The 24,423-nt window shown below is 37.0% G+C and overlaps 1 protein-coding gene across 2 annotated transcripts in view; it reads left to right on the top strand.

The window, feature by feature from the left end:
• The window catches only part of LOC145673200 (E3 ubiquitin-protein ligase TRAIP-like), a 39,527-nt gene extending 20,358 nt beyond the window's left edge, over positions 1–19,169 (top strand). The window contains exons 4-6 of one of the 2 annotated variants that reach the window (XM_081742671.1): positions 1,269–1,634; positions 11,218–11,314; positions 16,949–19,169. In XM_081742671.1, coding sequence (XP_081598797.1) covers positions 1,269–1,634; positions 11,218–11,314; positions 16,949–17,020 — 535 coding nt within the window. In that variant the 3' untranslated portion in view covers positions 17,021–19,169. The remainder of the gene's footprint in view (positions 1–1,268; positions 1,635–11,217; positions 11,315–16,948) is intronic. The other variant, XM_081742672.1, reaches the window with a different exon arrangement.
• The last annotated feature ends 5,254 nt before the right edge of the window (positions 19,170–24,423 follow it).

The raw sequence follows: 24,423 nt of genomic DNA, 5'->3' as shown, positions 1-24,423 counted from the left end.
TTACAACTTCCTCTTCTTTTTCAGATGCAAATTTATTCCATTAGCGCCATTTGATTTTCCATTCGTAAAAAGAGCAATTTTAAACACAACAGATATTTTTTTTTAAAAAAAAAAAATAATAATGAACAAACAACTATCAAAATAATAACAGACACAGATTGAAATAAAATGGACGTGTTAACATAACTAATAATAAAAAGTGTAGTGTAGGCAATTTTAATTGTAGTGTCAGCTGTAGCGGATCACTACAATAAGATTCCTTCAACTTGGAGCTCCCATGTGTCATTTCAGAATAAATCTAGATAAATAGTACCAATCTTTTGTTCTTAAACGTTTTCTCGATTCGTGGAAGGTGACATGAAAAATAGTACTGCATTCGGCGTGAATTCAGATGATTCAAATGTGTCAGTGCAATGAGGGGAAGCTGTAGCAATGATTGTATTTGACTATCAAACATGTTATCGGTTACTGAACAATTTTATTTCTCCGTTAAACACAAATAATACTGGAGAATTATTGCGAAACAGGTTAAGAGGAATGCAGGTCTAACATTGAACATTTAATGGCCACCAGATTTATGTGCAAGTGACTCTTTTAGCTTTAACTAGTGTGTTAGTGTTCGCTTTTTTAATAAACTGGTAAATTATATTTTGAGTGTGGTTTTTAAGACGTGTTTTTATTTTTTACTTTCTTCTTTTTCTTTCTATATCATTCAGTCCCTTCTTTCTCTTCTTTCTCGTTCGGCAGCGCATAGTGTAGTCGCTAACTTTCTTACCCTTGGTGCGAGTGGTCCCGGGTTTGATTCCCTGTTGGGTCACTCGATCGAAAAGGTGTAACACCTGAGTTTTTTCATTCACAACAGGTAATACCGGGATAGTACCTAAGATAAAGATCCCAGGCCTCTTCCTTCCTTTTCCCAGATAATGTGTTCGCTAAGGGACAACACTTGAGGGACTTAAGGCCATAGATGCTGATAATGCCGAGAAATGTGTATAAATGTTCTTTTCTCTCTCTCTCTCTCTTTTTATATATATATATATATATATATATTTCTCATGTTCTCTCTCCTGCCTATTCACAATACTAACATTTGTTCATAAACTTGCTTTGCTAGCTTTAGAATGCCAGTTTGCCTTGTCTTCCGCTTTTCATAACATGTCCAAGTGGGTCCTTTGTTTTAATTTTATATTTGGTTAGGTAAACATTAAAATTTTCAAGTATTCAGAATCTTGATATTAGATTTAAGTGTTCTTCAATTTCATTTTCAGGGGCGAAATTACAACACTAAAGAGCACTATTACTGAGTATGAAGACAAAATAAATGTTCTGAAATTCGAAAACCAGAGATCTGAAATGGGCAGGCTTCAGGCTGAAATAGCCAGAGCCAAAGCCGTACTTGTTTTGACTGAAGCCGAAATGAACCAAATGAAGGATGCCCTTGTTCAGGTTGAATTAGAGCAGGCTCAAGTGGAAGCGAAGAAGGCTCGTCTGGAAGCCGAGAAAGCACGACTGGAGGCAGATGCAGCTCGCTCACATGCTCAGCAAGCTTGGGAAGAAGTTGAAGTTGCAAGGAAGGAGGCGCGTCATTATCTTAGTGAAGCTCAAAAATTAAAACAAATTCATAAGGTTAAATGGTAAGTTTTCTTTACTCTCTCTCTTTTTTTTTTTTTTTTTTTTTTTTTTAATGCTGAATTAATGTAAAGGCGTGGTAAATTTGATAGTGGAGTTAAAAGTATAAGTAAACAACCACTGAAATTCATGACTTGTGATGTTTTGTTGGTGTTGTATAAAATTTAATCTTTTGAAATAGTTAACCATTTATCTTGTCAGAGCTCATAAAATGACGTCGTTTGTACCAAGTGAATTATTGAAGAAAAATTAAGATAACACCAGCAAAAATATTGAATATTGTAAGTTTTTTTTGTGACTCAAAAATTGCTTTTAAGAAATGTAATAGAAGTGGGGTGTTATAGATGCAGCATAGTTTGTCCCTTGTTTATCTTTCTGGTATTTCTTGCGATTTGTGTATGAATCGGTTGTCTGTTACCAATGTGCGATTGAAGACAATTTTACGTCATTATTAAAACAGGCATTAAAACCCGACCTCTCCCATTTAATAGGATATTAAATGTGTTATCACTTTAAAAAGATTGAGAATCCCTGCTGTAGACTGATGTATATTACTTTCAATCTTCAACAGTTGAGAGAGCTGTGACTTTTTATCCGTCATGTAATAACAATATAGAATAATCATTGGCGTAACTAGAATATTTCGCTTTCGGAGGAGGCATGTTTCCTTACTGCTGACAGTTGAAACACCTTATATGTTCTCCAGCTTTATTCTAGGGGGCCAACGGTGTGTTATGCTGGTTGATCCCCCCATTAGTTGCGCCTACGGATATAATGTATGGACAATATAGTTATAACTATGTCACAGTTGTTAAAAGACTTTGTCTCTCCGATACTGGTAGCTACCGTACTTAGCCGACTTTAAGACATCGATTTTATTAAGAGCCTTCGTGAGAATTTTCTTATTTTTAACAAATTCTGAATAATCAAAATTACAAAATTAACAAAAATCTTAAGATATACCAAAAAAGCTAACATTATCTATTGTAAATTTACGTCAATTATTGGTTGCCTAAATGCAATAAAGAAACATTTGATTTGATTTGATTTTGAGTTTAACATACCGTTCAACAGCGAGGCTATATGAGATGTGGACCTACTGATTAACGTGGAATCCCAGCCACATGAGCTCTCGCCGGGAATCGAACGAACGGAACAAATACTGATAAAATACAATACCATAAATAACAAATACGGTAGTTTGCAGTACACACATTTTTACCTTCACAGCCTTTTCTTTTTTACCGTATTTAAAATCAAAACAACGATACGGATATATTGTGATATTCAGTATAAGGTATTACACAACGTAAAAACATCGACGTCAACTCTGAAAGCTTAATGTGCGACTGTAACACAACCCCTTATTTTTCGAATGACGGGTAAGTACGGTATATATTAGTAATAGAGCCTTATGTGCTTTTAAAATGCTAATCTAACTTTTTTTTTTTTTTTTTTGTTTGACGTTAAACTATATTTTTTCAAAATTTGTATAATTATAAACAAAAGTTGTTCCTTTTATTGGAATTCTTCATTCAAAGTAGTGGCCTCGCATGGCGTAGTTGCTAACACTCTTGTCTTTGGTGCGAGCTGTCCCGGGTTCGATTTCTGGTGGGGACACTCGGTAGAGAACGTGTAAGAGCTTTTTTGGGCCAGCCATCTTGAGTAAGGTTTCCCTCCTTCACACCAGGCAAATGCCGGGATGGACCTAACATACAGGTCCCAAGCCGCTTCCTTACTTCCTCAATCCATTCTTCCTTTCCTTTCATCGGATAGTGTGCTCGCCGAGGAACATCATCCCTCATATACGTGACGGGCTAAATGGCCATTGATGCCGACAGTCCAGAGTCCCTTATTCTCATTCAAAGTAACAATAGAATACATCATCTAGACCAGTCAACATACTTTGTGTCATTAGTAGAAGTTATTGGTAATTTAATATTCATTGTCGAAACGGAACCAGTGCCGCAGTGGCTCAGTGGTAGAACGTTCACCTCTGGTGCGTGGGGTCCCTAGTTTGATCCCCGCTCAAACCAATTGAACTTTATGGTGGACAAACATCGTGTGCGTGGGTCTTCTCGAGTGAAATTGTTAAATGTATATAAAAAAAATTCTAATAATCATCAGTACATGTTTCCTTGAGGAAATTCAGTTAAGCCAATAAAATGATCATTGAGGTTTTTAGTTTAACGTCCCATTGTAGCGTTGTCGTGAAGCAGAATTTATCCACCGCAGGAGATGTGGTCGTTTGCGTTGCAAAGTTGACCACAAATGGTAACTCAGGTACGCGGTATAGTATGCACTATTTACAACCTTTGGTTGCACATGATATGAGAGGATAATGCCTTTGTGGTCATAGGACTTATCATCATGATCTTAACGTTTGCTTGCTCTTGTTTGACCGTTTTCTATCGTGAGGACGCCGGGTGGCGCCATTCACTGGACTGGTGTTTCAATTTTGGTAGGATCTGCCCATTGTCCCGTTAATTGCAATAATGGGATGGGTGCAGAGAACCAATGCTTCCCTCGTTCTCGTGTGATATTACATTTCCCTCAGAATTTTGGTGTTGTTTCCGAATATCCTCTATATACTATACGTATATTATTGCGTAGAAGTTTATTTTCATGGTGATGATGATGATAATAATCTTTTATTTTGACCAGGATAGGAATTTAGCCTCGATAACTTTATAGATCGTAAATCCCACTTCTTGCCAAATGCAAGAAATAGGTGTACATTATGTACATTTTTATACGGGAATGGTGATTGAAATGGACACATACATATGCATACCATATACAGAAGATTGCCCAAAATTAAAATAATGAAACTCATTGTCCCTTCCGAACGACATATTTAACCGCTGTTATGACCCGATATATTGCTAGCTACACTGGGGCCTCTGCTTGATACCAGTGTTAGTTCAACACGGTTCGTGGAACGATGAAGGGAAAAGTGACAGCTTTCTTAAAAAGGTTCATTTGTGACCGTTCCATCGCCCAATTATAGCCATTCAGCAATAGTGAAACATTGAGAAGGAAAAGATTTGATCGTAAGCAAAGCTGGTGTGGGCCTCATCATCCGACGATGTGCTCTGCGATACTTGGTCGGTCGGGAATGGAGGAAACAATCCATCCCTCTGAACTCCCAATACAGTGCACACCATTAGGAGAACAATAACATAAGACAATTCCCCAAAAGGCACGATTTTCAACGTCATCCGAAAGAACCTTATATTGGAAACTTGACAAAGCACATAGACACCGCCTCATAACGGTACAACCAGAAGAGGTTGACAGTCGCTAGAGAAGTGTATGCAGCATACCTCGCAGGGGACGGGTAGAAATGGGTGAACGGGGAGTGACTCTGCCTATATGGAACAACGGAATTCCATCCATTTTCTACCATCAAACTTGACCACAAGAGCTTCTGAATTTATGCTTTAGTGAAAGGAAAAGTTTTTCAAGATATGTCTGATAGTTGAGGGATATTGCAGTCGGGGAACGCTGCCACTCGCCGAAGTACCTTCTAAAACCAAAGTCAGCGCAGCTTATTTGCAGAAAAACGACATGGACACTCTGTCTGACACACACATCCCTGTCGATGTACGGTGACGAGACCACAAATTTATGTATTCACGTGAACAAGACCTCCAGTCATACCGCACGATTATCACAGACGTTCTTCGAGAAAAAGAAAAATCGAATGATCTCATTTTCATCCATCCATATGAAACCCCGAACGCCTCGCCAATGGACCGCTATAGATTTGGACTCCTTAAACAGGTGCTTGTTGAGCGTCATCCCCATAGCTTGCAGGGTCTTCAGAAAGTTGCCAAAGTGGCAGGTTTGCAGATTTGGCAAAAAGAAAACAATTTTTTTAAAAGGTCTTTCTTAGTTTACACCATTTTTTATATTAAATTGATTTGCGTTATTTGTTTAGATTAAATATGGATAAAAATAAATTTGACCTTAACGTCCTTGTGCAACAACAGGATTATGAAGGACAGGACCTAAAATGTAAATGGGGTTACCAAATATCACATTTTTCCCACAAGTTTTACGTTGCTCAAAATGTTTTTATACAATTTTGATAGTGCATTTTTTTTTTTTTAAATTGAAGGAACTGATGTCTCACACACATTGTTAACAACGCAACCCAAAGATGTGACCTAGTACTCAGAGAAAATAAAGTAGTTGCGTTTTTATCCCTATCTATCCGGCATCCCAACCTTATGTTTAAGGATAATTTGATTTTAGCGTCTTAGCCTTCATCTACCAACTTTGTTTCAATCATATCGCAGTTGCGATCGATCGTAATATATTGGTGTCAGAAACAGAAGCTACTATGAACTAGTAAAGAAAGAACTGCCAGGGGTGGCTCTAGAATATTTTATACCTTAGGCGAAAAACATGTCTGCGCCTCCTTAAACCAAAACTAAAGTGAAGTATTGTCACCCCTGACATTTTCACCACATCATCACATTGTTACCATTTCTATGAGCATTAAATAAAATAAAACTTACTTCCAATGCCTCTATCTTTGGTATTAGTAAGTAATCTATAAGCCAGTTATTTAAGAACATTTTTATTGCTGTGGCATTTAGAATGAAATTTTACTAATATAACCACAGGGCAACAGGAAATTAAAATTTTATTGTAATGTAAGCCATATCGATGTCCATCGTAAATATAAAACAGAAGATGGTTGTAATTCTTTCTAAAAAGATTCCATAGAAAACGTGATTAGTGACTGCAATGTGTCCAAAAATTTAATTTTTGCCTGTTTAAGGAAATCAAAAGTTAAGAGGTATGCTATAAACAGCTTTGTGCTTTTTGAACACTTTATACTTTAATAATTAGTCTAAACTAGTAATAGAAAGTTTGTACTTACATATAATTTTTGTAGTAACTTTATCTACATTCAACAAATATCACAGAAAAATCAGTTCGTTTGCACCAGTGTAAGAAATAAAATAAAGTTCGTGATGTTGGGATCTTAAGTTTCTATTGACTAACTTATGTAGAAACTTTATTTCAGTGACATTTCTGCGAGCATTCGAAAACTGGATATTCAGATAATGTATAGAATGAACAGTGGGAACACGGTGACGTACTATGGCCAGATAAATGTTCCACTGCTCCGTATAGGTAATCTTGGGTGATCCCGCTGGCGCACGTACATTTTGGCAAATGTTGATAAACCTCACGTAAAAAAAAAGCCTGCCATTCCGCCCCTGTTTCCGCCCTAGGCAGCCGCCTAGGTTGTCTATATAGACGAGCCGGCCCTGAGAACTGCAAATACTTGTGAATTTCGATATGTTATGAAAGTATTTTTGAACGTATTTAAAAAAATGAGACTGTTAAGAAGTGTAGTCTTCATGAAAAGACAGTTAAAATGCATCAAAGATTTGTGTAATGTATTAGTTATATGAAATCGAGTATAGGATCTTTTTCAGCCCCGAGGGTTAATGAGACGAGAAAAAATGAAATGAAATCTTTGAGTTTTACGTCCCACGCTTATGCAGGCTAGGTGATTATGAGTAATGAATGAAATGGTGGAATGAAGAAAGTGGGAGGAAACTGGAGAACGCCGAGAAAACCCACGCACACGGTGTTTGTCCACCACCAAGTCCACTTGGCGGGGTTAATGAGACGAGAAAATGCGGCTTAACGTGGAATGCGAGCCACGTGATCTCCCATCGAGAATCTTAATATACTTTTTTGTGTTCTGTGTGTTGCGATTATTTTTAATGAAACTGCCCCGTTTTAAACCTTAATTATTTTGCGTTACTATGTGAAACCATATAGCTTTGTTAACGTAAATTCTCAGTATCACAAATCTTCCTAGTTTTTTTCTCTAAAAATAGTAAGAACTTCCTTTTTCTCTGTAAAAATCTGGCAACACCGTAAGCTTAAAGTAGGATTCGAATTACTACTCGGTTTGCATCTGAGAGAAATAATTTTTCATCTGAACTCGAACTCAAGACTTCTTGATTACAAGACGAGTCTACCGACTTACTCATGGTGGACACCTAATAGATAGAAATTATATTGTATTGATCTTACTTACTTATTAATATTTTGAGAGTCACGTCAAAATACACAACTGCACAAATGAAGTCACTGCTTAGAATTATGCTTATACACATTGTTAAAATAGTTTCAAATGATTACAGGGGATCTAATTTAGTACAAGTTAGTTCACTGAGTCAGAAATACAGCAAATTAATTTGCTGAGCAAAACAAAAGAAGATACGAATCATTTGAGTTTACTCTGACTGTGAACCATTAATATATATATAATGGAGAAAATACGTTTGATTTCAATAAATCACTTACTTCGTGCTTCCTGGGTTTTTAATGTGAGAAAAGATCTTCTAGATGGTTTGAGATATGGGGAAATTTCACCATAAAGTTCTCACGATTTGTAACATTTTTACTTTTAAACATCTTTTTGGTTAAAATCAATTTTTTTAGCACCTGATTTAAACCAGCCAACCTTGCAAAGCGGCATGTCGAGACATTCCGTTTCCCATCCTATGCACGAGTTTGCTACAGTGGAAACTACGCTGTCGGTTGACCGTTCAGGCCCGTGGCCGTCACGTGAAACGTAACCGCTAGTTGAGAAGGAGAACTAGAGAAGTGGTTCAAAGTCGGCTGTTTTTATCGTAGGCAACCTTCTGTAAAACTCTCAAATTATAAGCATAATACTGATGGCATTATCAACTTAACATGAACGGCAGAATTTGGAGTGATTCTGATTAGAAACTTCGATGTTAACCTATTGTATTGTAATAAATGATTTATTTACTAAAGCATTGGTTCCCAACGTTTTTTGATTAACGACACACTTTTCAAAACACCCACGTTATCGCGACACATGCTACATATTTTATTAATAACAATAAAATATGTTATTAAATATTACTGACTACGTACGTGGGTACAATAGTGTAAGTTTCTATAAGGTAATGACTCTGTAGTACCGAACATTGTTGCTAGCGCTGAAGACGTTGACTGGTACACTCTGTGTCAAAATTGATTTTAATTATTTATTAAATGCTTCTTGATCTTTGAGTTCTGCAATTTTCGAACAGATTTTACAGAACTGCGCGACAGGGTGGTCTGGAACTGGGGGCACGCCCCTTTAGTTTCAACAGTATAGTGTTAGTTATGGTAGGATATCTGTACAGAGTTACCTTGAAATCTTAAGAATCATAAACATCGGTATGATTACCATCCATGGCGTAACACAGCTGAATTCTGCGCCAAGTTCTCGCAGATGTTTTGCGGAGATATTCCGGAGTCACGAAGGTGAAGGCGTATTCCATAGTTGCTCGTAATTCGTGCGTTGTATGATATCAAGTGTTTCTTACTTTTTTCCTTTATGAAACACCAGAGAGTATTGTCTGGTGTCTCAGATCGGGACTTCCGGACCACACTGTACTGTTGAAACTAAAGGGGAGGGGGGTAGGCCCATTCCGGACCACTCTGTAGTGTGTGGCGATACATCGATTCAGAACCATTGAACTAAAATTTTGGTTCTCCAAATTCAGAATATAATAATCTCCAGAAACAGTGTTAGTTGCAGTATATTTTCCTAAGATGTTTGATACAAGGAATGTTCTGAAGTTGAATATTCACATCTAGCTAGGTGAGATTGAGTATTCACATCAAGAACTGAATACTTACGTCTAGCTAGGATAGAGATGCCAACATTAAAGAAGAAATTAAGAGACGTATTAAGTTAAGCAGGAGTTAATTTGGAATGAACAGCTTCATATTGACAAGTAAAATGCTAATGTATTTAAGACGTGAACTTTCCTGTCTGTTGACTGTGACTCTGTGTTGATAATGCTCTGACTCTGAAGACTCTTTACAACGTATGGGCGATTTAAAAGCGGAAATTAATCTTTAGAAGACGCGCGACGTTCGAAATATCCATTAACCTCAAAAACAGAAGGAAACGTGCAAAAAGTGACAAAAATTGTTCGTTTAAACAGGCTAATAACTATTGGAGAGCTTACCGAAGAATTTAGCATTTTGTAAGAATCCGTACAAAACATTTTAACCACCGATTTGCAAATGAGAAGTGGGCACATCCACGGTATTCTTCGGATATAGCATCATGCAACTTCTGACTCTTTCCCAACGTTAAAACCGTTTTTCTAAAGGAAAACGTTTCGACACTATTCCTGACATTCAGAGGGCCACGACAAAGCAGCTGAACGCCCTTCCAAAAATGCTTCCAGTCATGGATTCAACTTAGGAATAAGTACATTGCTAGCCAAGGACAGCGTTTTGAAGGAGATTGAATCAAATTTCGTGTAAGCTTGTTTCTAATAAAATTATTCACCGTATTTTTTGATTATACCTCGTATCTTATTCGTTGCCTTCCTGTGAATACTATTTCTTCTGCCATTACCTCATAGCCAATAGCTTGATTCTTCTATGCGTCCAATCACCTGTCTTCTTTTCAAACTATTCTTCAGTATACTCTTTTCCATTTCCATCGCTGTCTTATTTGATACCTTATCCAAGGAAAGAGAGATGAAATTCCCCATCTAATTTTCAGCATCACCTTTCAGCACCACATTTTGAAGGCTTTCGTTCTATATTTTTCTTATAAAATGTGAGGTTCGTACCTCATATTCATGTGACACCAAAGTCCATACATATACTCGATCTTCTTTAGCTAAAAGGCATAATCGTGGGACGTTAAACTAAGAAGATTCATTTGTTTTTTTCATATGCTTTCACCAATCTTCTCTTCAGTTCTTTGCCGATATTTCTGGTCAGAAAATTTTGTTTGCCTGAGCTATCCTAGATTTTACATATATATATATATTTAATCATTTTTCTTGTTTCTTTTCTTGCGCTTCTCGATAGCTTTTTCTTAGGGGATATGGTGGCTCAGTGGGTCCCTGGTGTCAGCGGCTCTCGGTGAATCGCCGTTGACGCAACCTTGTGATGGTCAATCTCGTGAGTTTTGTTTGTTTTCTCTCATTCCATAATTTGTTTTATAATCCTTCACTTTTAATTAATCATCCATCTCCTTTAGCCAAGGTCATAAATGTGGGACGTAAATGTAAAAATTTGATCTTATACCTTTTGTTTTCCTCTTGTTGATCTTCATGTTGAATTTACTGCAAAGTACTTCTTGCATTTCGTGTAGATCTATTTCTAAATTTTTCTCACTGTCTGATTTCATCCGCTGATTTAAGCACGGATGTTCCTAAGTTGTAAATTTCCTGGTTCTTTTAACTACTTTATCAATGTAGAGATTAAATAAAGTTGGTGACAGTGAATATCCTTGCGTGACTCTTTCCGAAATTATTGCTTCTATTCTCTGTCCTACTTGAGTTGTTGTCTTCTGTTCTTTGTATATGTACATACGGATGATTATAGTGAAAGTGAGGATTAATATTAACCGTGATATTAGTGTGAACAATTTAGGAAACACATTTGAAATGAATAAATTGTTAGCTCATTCAAATAAAATTTTGTTTTGTTCCTAATCTTGGAGATAAATATGTTCTGGTTCCATTTTTATTTTATGATTTTTGAATCGCGTATACTTTGCAGGGATCTCCGATCCACTGCAGCGAGGAGGGCAGCCGGTGATCAAAAACAAGAGAACCTTTCAAATAAACGTCGTCGTACCACTGTTAAGGATGTTTCGGTAAGTAGGAATGCTTAAATGTAGACGCAAGTCGAAAATTCTCTATAAACGAAATCGTGCCAAACTAGCATCCCAGAATGAAATTGTAGACACATTATAGACAAAGAATGTATTATGAATGCGATATGTTCAATAAAAATATCTATCGATCACTCCCTCCTTTCCCCACCCCTTTTCCAAGAAAAAAAATCCGTAGTACTACAAATGTATATAACATTACTTCCACCATAAAGCATGTACTAGTGTTTTGGTAGTGCTGTGTTGAAATTCAGTGTTATTGATTGTACCTTCGTTACTGCTTCTTCATGTAACCCTAATTTTAACCTCTTTTAACCTAATTTTCTGGTTATTTTACTTGTGATAATGATGATCGCAATGATTCAGGTAAGCATTTAGTTCTGTTCATTCAGTGGAACTGAATGTATTGTATTGTATCGGCATCTTGCTATACGTATGTGCAGCTCGCATCTTTTCATGTAATAGCTTTTGTTTCTGTGGTGCATCCGCATAATTTTCACGGAGATGTTTGGAATTTAATAAAGAATAATTTTGGTATTGCGTCCGTGTTTTGTTTTATTAGAACTTACGTTTGAAAGTCACATCAGAGTGGACGAATTTAGAGAACTGTTGCGTAATAGTTTCTGGTGCAATTTTGTCACATTGTTATGATTTTATTTTTCAGTATGTAACATCAAATATCATTAACTTCCAGCTTAAACTTTTCTGTCTTCACGTTATTATTATTATTATTATTATTATTATTATTATTATTATTATTATTATTATTATTATTATAAAATGTTCCAAACCTCACTTATTTTCAAATCTTCGTTATTCAAGATGTTATCTGTTAATTGTATTTATATGTATTTTCTTACTAACCTTTTGTATCCTTCCATGGTTTTGCTAATAACTGACGTGTTTCCTGTCAAAATTGTATGATTTTCTTGTAGTGCATGTGTTGCCGATGGTGATTTTTTGATTGACAATCGTACTAGCACATATCTTACATGTTCTTCATATCTGGTCGTAAGTAATTGCACGCTCGGTTTGTCCAATGTGTGTTAGGCCACATTCACATGGGATAGAATAAATATCTGTATTGTCTAACTGTGTTTCATCTTTTACAGAGCATAGCATTTGTCTGATCTTTAAAAGTTGTACGTGGATTGTCCTTATTCAATATGTATTGAATAAACAACTTATTTTATTAGGTATAGTATGAATGCTAATCTATATTTCTCCTTCGAACTTCTTCCAGAATTCTGCTCCTTGTTACATTTTTGCCTTTCCGTTATTGCCTTATTGATTTCTTTTATTGTAACCATTTTGTAGATGAATAGGATTTAGAAATTTTCACACAAATACAATTTGGCACGTTTTGTTAAGATTAACTAACACTTACTTATATTTCTCACGGTACATTATAAATGAGTGTTAGTTAATAAACTTATTTCTCCTTCTTGGTGATTATTTTCTGACTTCATCTTTTGCCATGTTATAGTGATTCTGATATGAACAGGTTTTCCATGGACAAACATCAGTTTCGTGCACCAATTAGAAAGAAGAAGAACGTGGAAATTTCTTGTTCACATTTATCATTGACAGTAGAAAATGTCGGTGTTAGTCAAAATTCGACAATTTACATTTAACACAAATCTACTTAATTTGACTAACCTAGATTTCTAGATACTTACAACTGGGTAGGAATCGTGTAAATTAAACACAGAAGCACTAAATAAGAAATTACATGGCACAAATAAATTATACAAACGGTCGCTGTGGAAGCAAAAGGGAAGCTTCCAGTATGTGATGTGTTTTCTCTGGGCTCTGGCTGCACAGTGACTTTCAGTTCTTTCGCGCCTGCCACCGTGTGGCGCTCAGTCTCGAACCCAGGGCATTTTACAGTGGAAACCATACTCTTCAACACCCTCAAATGTTGTAGGTTATCAGATTTATACATTTCGAGTTGTCTGGAAAAGAGCTCTCATTAGCTATTACAGTCTTAGCACTTTCGGTCTACTTCCTGGGATAGTTGCTATCAAACCTCTCGTATGATTTTGAGATAATCAAGAACAATGCGCTATTGTAATATATAAAAGAAAAGAAATTCCAATTCACCAGGAATAAAAGTAATGTTCAAATAATGTACAATATGATTATTACACTGTGAAATAATTTCTGTAGTATAGCATTCTTACGGGACGGCTGTAATAAAAGAATCAGCTTTTTAGTAAAGATCTGTATGAGTTTATTTTCTATATACACTTTGACCTAATCACCCCAAGTTTTCCCTCAAAGTTAATATATCCAGAAATGGTATCTTTTCTTCATTTTCAACCCATTGTTCTGTTTAGATGATCATACAATTCAGTTAATTCCACCCTTCCTTGTGTCCAAACTGTAATAGTATAATAAAGATGATCTCGTAACTATACTACCTGCCTGTTATTAAAACTTTTCTTTGTAATTAAACTATGTTGTTGTTAATACTAATTAAAACAGATTTACGATATCTTCTTTAAAAGCATTTTCTCAGAAGGGATAGTGTGTATTAAAGAGGTACTTTGATATATATATATATATATATATATATATATATATATACACTTTTTTATTGAAATCCAAGCTTTTTCATTTGTACTGTATGTTGATAGTATTGACACTGAATAGTTTCGAAAATACACTAAAGAAGACTGCTGATTAAAAAGATTACTAAATCGTGCAGCGCATTTAAGTTCCAGCACGGCTAATTTTGTAGCGTAGTCATGAAGAGGCGAAGAGTAACTCAGCGGGATGCTGAAAATTAGTTAAATCTTTTTGCGCGCCTAAATTAACGTTAACGCGCCTAAGTTAACGGGACGTTAAACTCAAAATCAACTCAACTCAACTCCTTCAAAAACACATTGATACCAAAATTATCTTCGTAGCTTAAGGGTTTAAATCCAGACTATTGAATTTTAAAGCCTTGACACAGCATTTGCGCTTTAAAGGGCGTTTAAACGCGTCAATGGGTGTTTAAAGGTTAGAACATTTGCTTCGCATTTCAGTTGCTGTTTTTTTTTTTTTTTTTTTTTTTTTTTTTTTTTTTTCATCATCATCATCATCAAATCACATTTTGCAATACTAGTTCATTTTACGCTTCAAACCGAATTCTCCTTATTTTTATTCACTACACTACACGCCACTTGTACACACAGATGTTTCAGACAAACCATACCTATTGCAAGTAAAAGTGGGTTTCTCATTTGAGATTTTACCATTCATTCCCGCTTCACACACTGACGGAGAGAGGTTAGAAACATAATTTTCTAAGAATTAAATAAGAATTAAGCATTATGCCACTTGCTCTATATTAGCGTTACTTTAATCATCTTTTTCTCTGTTGCATCATGCTCGAGCCGTGAAATGATAAATACCTTCTGTGATTTCCTATACGAGTTTTATTCTGTTCATTTATCTCCAACCGTTTTCATACTAGTGGTACTGGACGTTTCATCTGATACAGGCACCATATCTTGGCTGCCTTTTGAACACGGTGACCATATAAAAAAATATTTTGCCGCAACCCTGTTTAGTGTTTCAAGATGTATCGAACGAGGTATCACTCGACTAATGTTTCCATTTAAAATTTCTAAGTTGGGCCCTAGGCCACCATGAAGGACGGCTCGAGGGGCACCGCAAAATCATCATTCGACGTGCCCCATGCCGTTTCACTTTTCGTTCTGTTCATTTATCTCCAACCGTTTTCATATTAGTGGTACTGAGCGTTTTATCTGATATCAGAATTGCATTATTATCTTAGCAGCCATTCTGAATACGGTGACCGATATGAAAAAATCTTTTACCATAACACTTTTTAGTTTTTAAAGATCTATTGAACGAGGTATCACTCGACTCATGTTTCCATTTAAAATTCTAAAGTTGGGCTCTGAGCCCCATGAAGGGCGACCGTGACAACACTATTCGATGTGTGTTCGGTTTATTTATGTCAAACCGTTTTCGAGATATTTCCGTGGAAAGATTAAAATGGGTCACACTGTATATAACCGGTATATATAAACTTGGCAAAATACGAGGGTCACTACGAAAGTTTTGGGATAACCATTGTTTTGGCACAATATTAGAATTCCAACAATTGCGTTCGGTAGTGGTATCCAGAGCGAAGAAACGAAGCAAGTTTCAACTCGCCTCGATTATCGGCGTGGCCGTATCGCCTTCGTTTGATTTTTGATGTGAACAGTATTCGGCTGTCTAGAATGGAGTTCGAAAGAGAACATTTTCGGGCAATGATTCTTTACGATTTCAAAAGTGGTTTGAATGAGACACAAAGCCTTGACCGTTTGCAGGGGGCATTTTGGGGACCTTGCTCCTTCCCGTGCTACAATTTTCCGGTGGTTTGGTGAATTCAGAAGAGGCCGGACATTGCTTAAAGATGAAGAGAGAGCTGGGCGTCCGGTAACAACTATGTCAGACGAAAACATTGCCGCTGTGGAACAAGTGATTCGAGAAAATCCTCGAACAGCTTTCAAGGACATTGAATCTACAGTGAACACTGGATCGCCAGCAGTAACAAAAATTCTTCATGATCATCATCTTCTCAGGAAGGTTTCATCTCGTTGGGTTCCTCACACTTTGACTGAATAGCAGAAGCGCATGCGTGTGGAACGGTGTGAAGAAATGCTTGCAAAATTTGATGGAGGCAATTCTCGACGCGTCTCTGACATTATTACTGATGATGTTAATTGGATCTATCAATTTGACCCTGAAAATAAACGCCAGTCTACAGTTTGATCTTTCCAGACGAAAATCCACCCACGAAAGTGAAGCGACCGCGAAATGTGGGGAAGAAGATGGTCGCAACTTTCTTCTCCAAATCTGGCCATGTTGCAACTGTTCCACTTGAAGAACAAAGGATTGTTACTGCTCAGTGGTACACTACTGTTTGCCTAACAAAAGTGTTCCAGAAGCTTCGGGAACGGCGTTCAAGAACTGGATTGCGTGGGATCCCGCTTCATCATGACAACGCGTCCGCACACACGGCCAACATCACAATTCAGTTTTTAGAATCTACGGAGGTCGAACTTATGACCCATCCGCCGTATAGCCCTGACCTGGCCCCGTGTGATTTTTTTTCTGTTCCGCAGGATCAAAATAGCATGCGTGGAAAGAGATTTTGCAGCCCTGAAGAAGCTGTAGTTGCTAACGAGAATGAACTTTCAACACTTGAAGAAAAAGACTGGCAACACTGCTTCCAAAAGTGGTTTTCGAGGATGCAAAAGTGTATACAGTGTAATTGTGAATACTTTGAGAAAATGTAAGTGTTAAATTGATTTTAAGTATTTAAATTATTTCACATCTCAAAACTTTCGTAGTGACCCTCGTAACAGTTAAAAAAGAATGAGAATTTCGCTTGGTTAACTAAGAGATAAAAGTCCGTTGAGAAAGATGCGTTTCTGTTTAGAATTTAGTTTAACTAATTGAAGGTTTTGTATCTTGTAAAATATGTATACCATGAAGAACTGTCCCTCCTAGAAGCTATAAAAATTTAAAATCTGCATGTTTGTAATACAGCTTGATTTTTCATGTTGAATAATAATCAGATGTTAGCACAAAATTTTCTTTTCGTTGCAGAGTCCTAGCGCAAGTACAAGTTGGGCAGTGACCGGCAGATCAACGGCATGTTCTACGAAGAGAGCACAGTAAACAAATATCATTGTAATTATGTCGTTAGTGGAAAGAGAGAAAACCAAAAATGTTCCACATTCCGTAAAGTATATATATACACAGATGGTGATCAGAAAAATGGAAACACCTGAACGAAATTGCAACTTACCAGATTAATATGGTGTCGGGCCACCTTTCGCCTTCAGAACAGCCTTGATGCCACGTGGGATGGAGGAATAGAGGTCGTGAATGGTAGCAAGTGGAATTTTACACCATTCCTCGTGTAGGACATCGGCCAGTTCTGTGAGAGAGGATGGAGGTGGAAATCGTCGTCGGAGTCGTGTTTCCAAGACGGACCACAGATGTTCAATTATGTTGAGATCTGGGGATTGGGCGGGCCAGGGGAGGTGTTGAACTTCATCCCGATGTTCCTCAAACCACGCTGCAACAACACTAGCTGTGTGAATGGGTGCATTATCATCCTGGAAGATGGTGTCATTGTCCGGGAACAACATCCGGACCATAGGATGCAAGTGGTCTCCTAAAATTGCGACATAATCGTTGGCAGTGATTCGTCTGCTAACTGTGACCATAGGACCCAATGAAAACCATGATATGGCGGCCCACAGCATCACCGAGCCGCCGGCATGTTTCACAGTTGGGCGGAGACACTGCAGATCATAAGCTTCTTTGGGCGTTCTCCACACATAAACACGGCCCGTGGTTGGGAATAGGGTGAAGGATGACTCATCCGACCATATCACACGTTTCCAGTCCTCAACGGTCCAAGTTGCATGGTCGCGGCACCATTTGCGGCGTGCGAAAGCGTTATGGTACCTGCTGAACGGTTTGGCCCGTGCAACACCACCCCGTAAGTTCATGTCATGTAATTCGCGGCGGACTGTGATTGTCGAAACAGGGTGGGGGAGGTGCTGATTGAGTTCCTCCGTCATTTATTCCGCAGTGGCACGACGGTTCTGCGTGACAATGCGCTTTAATACCCGGCGTGATCTGTCACTCATGATTTTCTTCCGCCCACTGTTCCGCTTCCCCGATGTGGTTTTCCCGTGTGTTGTGTAGGCCGTCATCACCTTCGACACTGTCCCACGCGACACACCTAACACAGTAACCACTGTCGTTACACTCACTCCACATAACCGCGCACTAACAATTTGCCCTCTTTGAAAATCTGAGAGGTCTCCCATTTCACACTACCTCCGTCTGCTGCAGCCACTGGACACTGCTGTTCCACTGCGCCTGACGTAGTATGGAGACCGACCTAACACACCACCACCAGCGGTCCGGCGCTGCGGGCGCCACGACACCACTACCAACCCATACATCTGACGTGTTGCCAACTACATGTGTTTCCATTTTTCTGATCACCATCTGTATATATTAATGTATATATTTCTGGCGTGTTTGTGTAGCGAGTTGTAAGATTTTGTTTGTGATATGTGACGATTGTTGGTGCTGTTTTACGTGGTACGAGAGTCTTGAATTTGTTGATATGTAACAGCAGTATTATCATGATGTATTAAAAGCATACTAAATTTGCTGGTTTCCAATTAATTGAAATTGCAGAGTGCCACAAGGCTTGATTAAAGATTCAGGATCATAATTATAATTATAAAAACAGACAACAGTATCATAATTATAAAAACAGAAAAAAAACTGACCGCTGAACTTCCGGGGATTCGAATGCGATTTTTCTGTTTATCTGGTAGGCGGATACACTAATTCTGAGGTGTCAGAGAGGCCATAATTTCTGTGTACATTACATCTTACGAGAGTGAAGATTCTCTGGTATTTCAGTAAGTAGCGAAGATCCGGATTTCTGCTAGACGTCGAAGCATCTTTTGTATTTTTTTCCAACATTGTTTCACACACACTTAGCAGTTTCTAAAAAAAAGAAAAAAACGAATTAATTAGAATGTCTACCTGCTTTTTGTACAATTTGGAAATAAAGTAGTTTCTTATCCTAATACAGAAAGGAGAAGGAAAAATCATATGTACTTATATACTCCAGTCGGAAACTGGAAGTCCATTTTATGACTGAAATGAAAATTTAAGTTCCTCTAAATAATATTAACTCGCAAGTACTTTTCTTTTTAATGGATGGCTTCCGGCTATTACCTTAGTTTTTTTTATTATTATTATTTTAAATAAAAAGTCATGGACAAATATACCTAGATACTTTTTATATTTTGTACAATTTTGTTCCTTCGTAAATATTCTTTTCTATGAACAAAAATCTTTATAAATGATGCATTGTGTTTCTTTTCTCCTTCCTAAATATTCTATTGTGTTTATATAAAAAAGTTTTCGTTAGTATGTATATTTTTATATTTATTACAATTTCAGTAATAAATAAATAAATAATTTGTTTATTATTGTTGATATGAAATTTTTTTATTGTAAGTTTTTCGAAATAACGAGTTTTTGCAGTATATTCAATTGTGGACTTTTCTAAAATTGTGGACTCTTCTTACAACAAACAGGTGAAATTTAAACATATAATGGAATACATTCAATTAAATAAAGTCCAGCTATAAAATTATTAAATTCAGAAATAAATTTATACCATCCGATGAAAAAAAAATACAAACATTTATACTTGACAATGTAAACTACAATATAATGCCACTAACGAACACAAGTATAACGAGATGTTCAGAATTGCAAAATTACTTTTAAGCCTCTTCGGTATATACCGTATCGTACAATGGACTTTTGAATACCATCCTCATAGAAGTCTGACATCTGATTTGACAACTACTGCAGCAGGGTCGTTTTGACATCATCTTTGTCGTGGCGCTGACCACCCAGATGCTTCCTTAAATGCAGAGAACACTTCTTGAAACTTGAGGAAATTTATCAGATAACGACGAAAAACATCTGTTCTCTTTTACCTCTTCGTCAATTTTCTGCACGAAGTCTTCAGTGATGACAGAAAGTCGCCCACTCGGTTCATTCGTGCGGCCATCTTTAAAAGCTCTAACTCATTTCAGTACCATTTCATCGCTCATATTGATTTTTCCATATACTTCACTAATCTAGTGATGAACTTCAGCCGCTTTCATACCTTTAGCACTGAGGAAACGAATAACAGTCGACGTGATTCTCAGTCGGCAGAGGCATTTTAACTACTCATAAACACGGTCGAATGTTTCCGTAATGGCTTCTATGATTAGCCAACAGATGGCGACTCTAGGCCTCAGATACACAGCGCATATGTGCGGGGTGCCGACTGCAGCGGCCGAATTTCAAAATGGTACTTACTTAAAAACACACCTCGTATAAATATTTTTCTTATTATATTATTTTATTATTAAAGTAATATAATAGCCATTTTTGATACATATATGCGGTTAGTCGAGATATTAGCGATTTGAAAGTAACCAATGGGCGTTTTTAACATTATACCCTATAAACTTTGTGCATCGTCCATTACAAGAAATATGGAACTAAGTCGTAGTCAAAATAGTTCTTTTACGTTATAAAATTTTAGAAAATAACTGCAATTGTTAAGGATTTGTTTTAATTATGTAAATGGTCATTTAACGTAACATTTCCTTTAATAATTGTCTAACATTGCGTTTACTTAAAACAGTTGCATAAGGAATGGGTGAATAGATGCTGCGTGACTAAATTCCATGCTGGTACACGCTTTCAATGTTTAATTATATGTTATATATATTTGTCTAAATTCATGTTGAAGTAACTTAGATCCTGTAGTGGACATAACAATAGGTGGATTCTTGAGGAATGACTTATTTCAGTCTTAACAATTGCACTATAACAAATTAATTTCGGAGTTCCCAGAATTTCATTATACTGGTATTTTACTGTATAATGACAAATACATTTCTGAAACTATATATGATCGCACCTCTTAGCGTTACAACCTATAATGGGTTATGGCAGAAGACACAACTTTAAAATTTACCATAATTGGCTGGCACATCGAATCCCGTCGTCATAATTCTTGACTGTCTTGATTACGGTTGGCAGATTGAACTGAAGGTAAGCCCAGGCATAAGCAGCGTTTCTGTTATTTGGAACACACATTTGAAACAAGAGTTGTGCATGTTATTACCACCGTTACTTCTAATGGTTATTAAGACTGTTATTTACCCTAGGAATCCCAAGAGGGGAATCAAACCCACAAGGTACTTTTTGTTAAGAAATTCCAATAATATGTTACCCTCCAGTTGTGCCGTCTTAGTATTTGTTAGTCACGGTTACTTAGACAATTTGTCATAGTGATATAAAAAATAGTTTATAAGTAACAAAATATGGAGTAGTGGGTCCGAGCAGATCCCCTTCCCCCTTTGGAATTACCTTGAACCATTTCATTTGATGATCACAACAAATTTAAGTCTAAACTATTGTCTAGCCAGAATATCAAAGGTAATTTTATTTCCAATGTCTCCGAATTAAATTAGGTATGTATCAGGCCACACTGGCTAACCAAACAACATTTTTGTACTATTGGCGGCAGGTGTATGTTTTCATTGAGCCAAAGTAGTTAACAAAGAATACTGTAGCTTCGAGGAGCCTTCACTTCGAATTATCTTTTACTATTTTTAATAAAATGACTTGATTCCTAGGATAATCTACTAGCACTATTACTACTAACGAAACGTATTCTATACCAAACTAAATGAAGTAATGCAACAAGACGGCTGCGATTATAGACACCTGTCTAGTTTGTGTGTGGGTGGGTGGAAGCTCTTCGCTAAGTGAAAAAAATTCCAGAGCCGTTTGTAGAAATGTTGGCAGTTCATTCTCATCTGAACATAAATTTCAGCTATTAAAAGTTTCTGTTTCTATCTGACCAGAAAACTTTTATTACGCTGAACACTTGCTCGAAATGTACATTACTGACTGGTAACGCGATACACTGTTTTATATTTGAACAGGTTGATGCATCTGTTGGTTCTCGAAAAACTCACTCCATAACTTAATTATAGCTTTCAAATAGAAAACTCATTCTAAAGTTAATTTCCATACAAATTAATTTTTCCATACAAGTTTTATCTGCTCTTCTGTCAGATCTAATACACTACAGACTCATTTAACCAAATCTCGATAACCGAAAAAAAAAAAAAAAATCACAAGCTGAATTGAACTTCATTGTTTTAGTTGTACGGCTTTAGGGCAGCAATATTCAGTTCTTGAATGCATCATGTGTTGCCAACAAACTTTTTCAAGCTGAAGAGACAAAATATACACTACTGAAAGAGAGAGAGAGAGAGTGAGACTTGATGAAGTGGCAAGACATATGCAGATCAGGCCCGTATCCAGGGGAGACCAAGCCCCCCAAAATTTTTATTGGCCCTTCCCAATATTTTCACGGTAGGCTTACAAGTGAACTATAATATGGTGATGAACTATAATGTGGTTGGCTCGGCCACCCAAAATGTTTGGGCTGGCTACGGGCCTGATGCAAATTAGTCATGGTTCTGCATATCACATCATGCATAACACGCTCAACTTTCACAGTCTGCAAGACAAGTTGAAAAAAAAAAAAAAAAAAAAAAAGCACAAGAAACTGTGTGAGAATCTGTCAGCACCTACTGGACCGTTATAAGAACGAAGGCGAAGCGTTTTTCAGACGAATCATCACTGGCAATAAAACGTGGATACATGCTTTCAACCAGAGAGCAAATGTCAAAGCATGGAATGGAAGCATCCAGGATCTCCCATCAGAAAGGAATTCAAGAGTCACCCTTCTGCAAGGAAGTGTTTTGCGACTGACAAGGGCCAAGCCTGGAACATTACCTGGAAAAGAGGTCAACAATAAACCGCAAAAGATACAATGATATGCTGGTAAGTTGAAGCCTGCAGTTCGTAGAGATCGATTGTTGGAAGGCGTTCTTTTGTTGCATGACGATGCGCGTCCACGTACCGCTTGAACACTTCAGACGCTGCGTTTCGATGTGTTGGAGCACCATACAGTCCCGTCTCGCCCCGTCAAATTACGATCTGTTTGGTCCACATAAAGTTGCTCTCAGAGGACGTCGATTCAGTTTCGATCAACCAAGGGGAGCGGTGGACCCGTTGTGTGCTGCACAACTACAAACCTTTTTTTGCTGAAGGCATCAGAAAGCTTATACAACAGTGAATCAGGTGCATTGAAAAGCGGGGTGACTATGATGAAAAGTGATAAGAATAAAAACATTGTACTCTTCTGGTAATCAATAATAAAAATAAGATTGCGAATACTTATTGAATTATCCTCGTATATATGTATACAGACTGCCTCAAAATTTGAGTGTAAATTTCATTTCCCAAGTACGCAGAAGTGGTAAAAGCTAGAATAAAGAAACTTAAGAATTTTAGTCAAAGGTCAGAAGATTCGTTTGACACTAAAATAGATTTAAGTGTGATAGTGACTTATGAGTTACAGGGTCAAAGGTCAAACTGCGATTTTTTTTTTTCCTTATGGAATTTCAATGTTAAATGATTGTTTTACATGCCATTCTCTTGAATATCGATCTCTGAAATCATGAATTGCTACATGAGCATAAATTCTGATCCAAAGAAATATAATGAGAAACTTTAGCGAAGCACAATTTCAAATTTTACATTTTAGAATTTGAATATATGTAAGTGTTTATGTTTGAGTTTACTTGGATAATATTTTTTAATGAACATGTGTCTCAATTTTTTCATAATCGTTTAAAGACCTCAAACAAATAGTATTTGGTGTTCTATAAAGTATTTGGAATGAACCGATATACTGTTCAGACATGCGAGGCATGATTTTCTTATCAATTGAGGCTTTTAACATTTGTTTCAATGAGTAGGGCTATAGAAACATATTTCTTGTTATACATTGTTTCTTTGCGCTTCCGCGCCTTTTTCAATATTATTAACAATCGTGGAAATTGCTTTTGTGTCGTCTCTAAAACACCAAGATCCATTATCGAGTGGACGTTCAAAGAATTAAGTAATTGACCCAAGTAAATTTCAGCTGAAGTTTTCCCAGAGCTAGATTAACGCATCTGGAAGACCGTTGCTACAAAAAAATATGTGGCCTCTACTGACTTCGCCTAATACATCCTTGTGAAAGTACAGTAGGAAAGTTAAGGGAATATGTTTCATATCTTTGGTCGTATTTTATTTTGCGATGATTGTATCCATAGGCGGAATTATGGGGTTTGAGAAAAAAAATGCCACCTTTAAGATGGCCACATACCAAGACCTCCGAGACCGATCAAAAGGTCTGCCTCCCCAGCAGACAATTCCTACCTCCGCCCATGATTGTATCTTCATGATTCTTTTTAAACAACCAGTTGAGATTTTGATGAGAATGGAGGCCCGGGGATAAGCCCCCTTAATACGGTCGTGAATCTTCTGCTTCTCAGCGTTCTCGCTCGAATTGTATATTGTACTTTCTACATATGTTCAGCTAATCTAGTCTGGTTTTTACT

The sequence above is a fragment of the Thermobia domestica genome, chromosome 16, assembly GCF_964235325.1.
Source record: "Thermobia domestica chromosome 16, izTheDome1.hap1.1, whole genome shotgun sequence".
NCBI classification, from domain to species: domain Eukaryota; kingdom Metazoa; phylum Arthropoda; class Insecta; order Zygentoma; family Lepismatidae; genus Thermobia; species Thermobia domestica.
The sequence above is the reverse complement of the archived record's forward strand: the minus strand, read 5'-3'. Positions and strand labels throughout refer to the sequence as shown.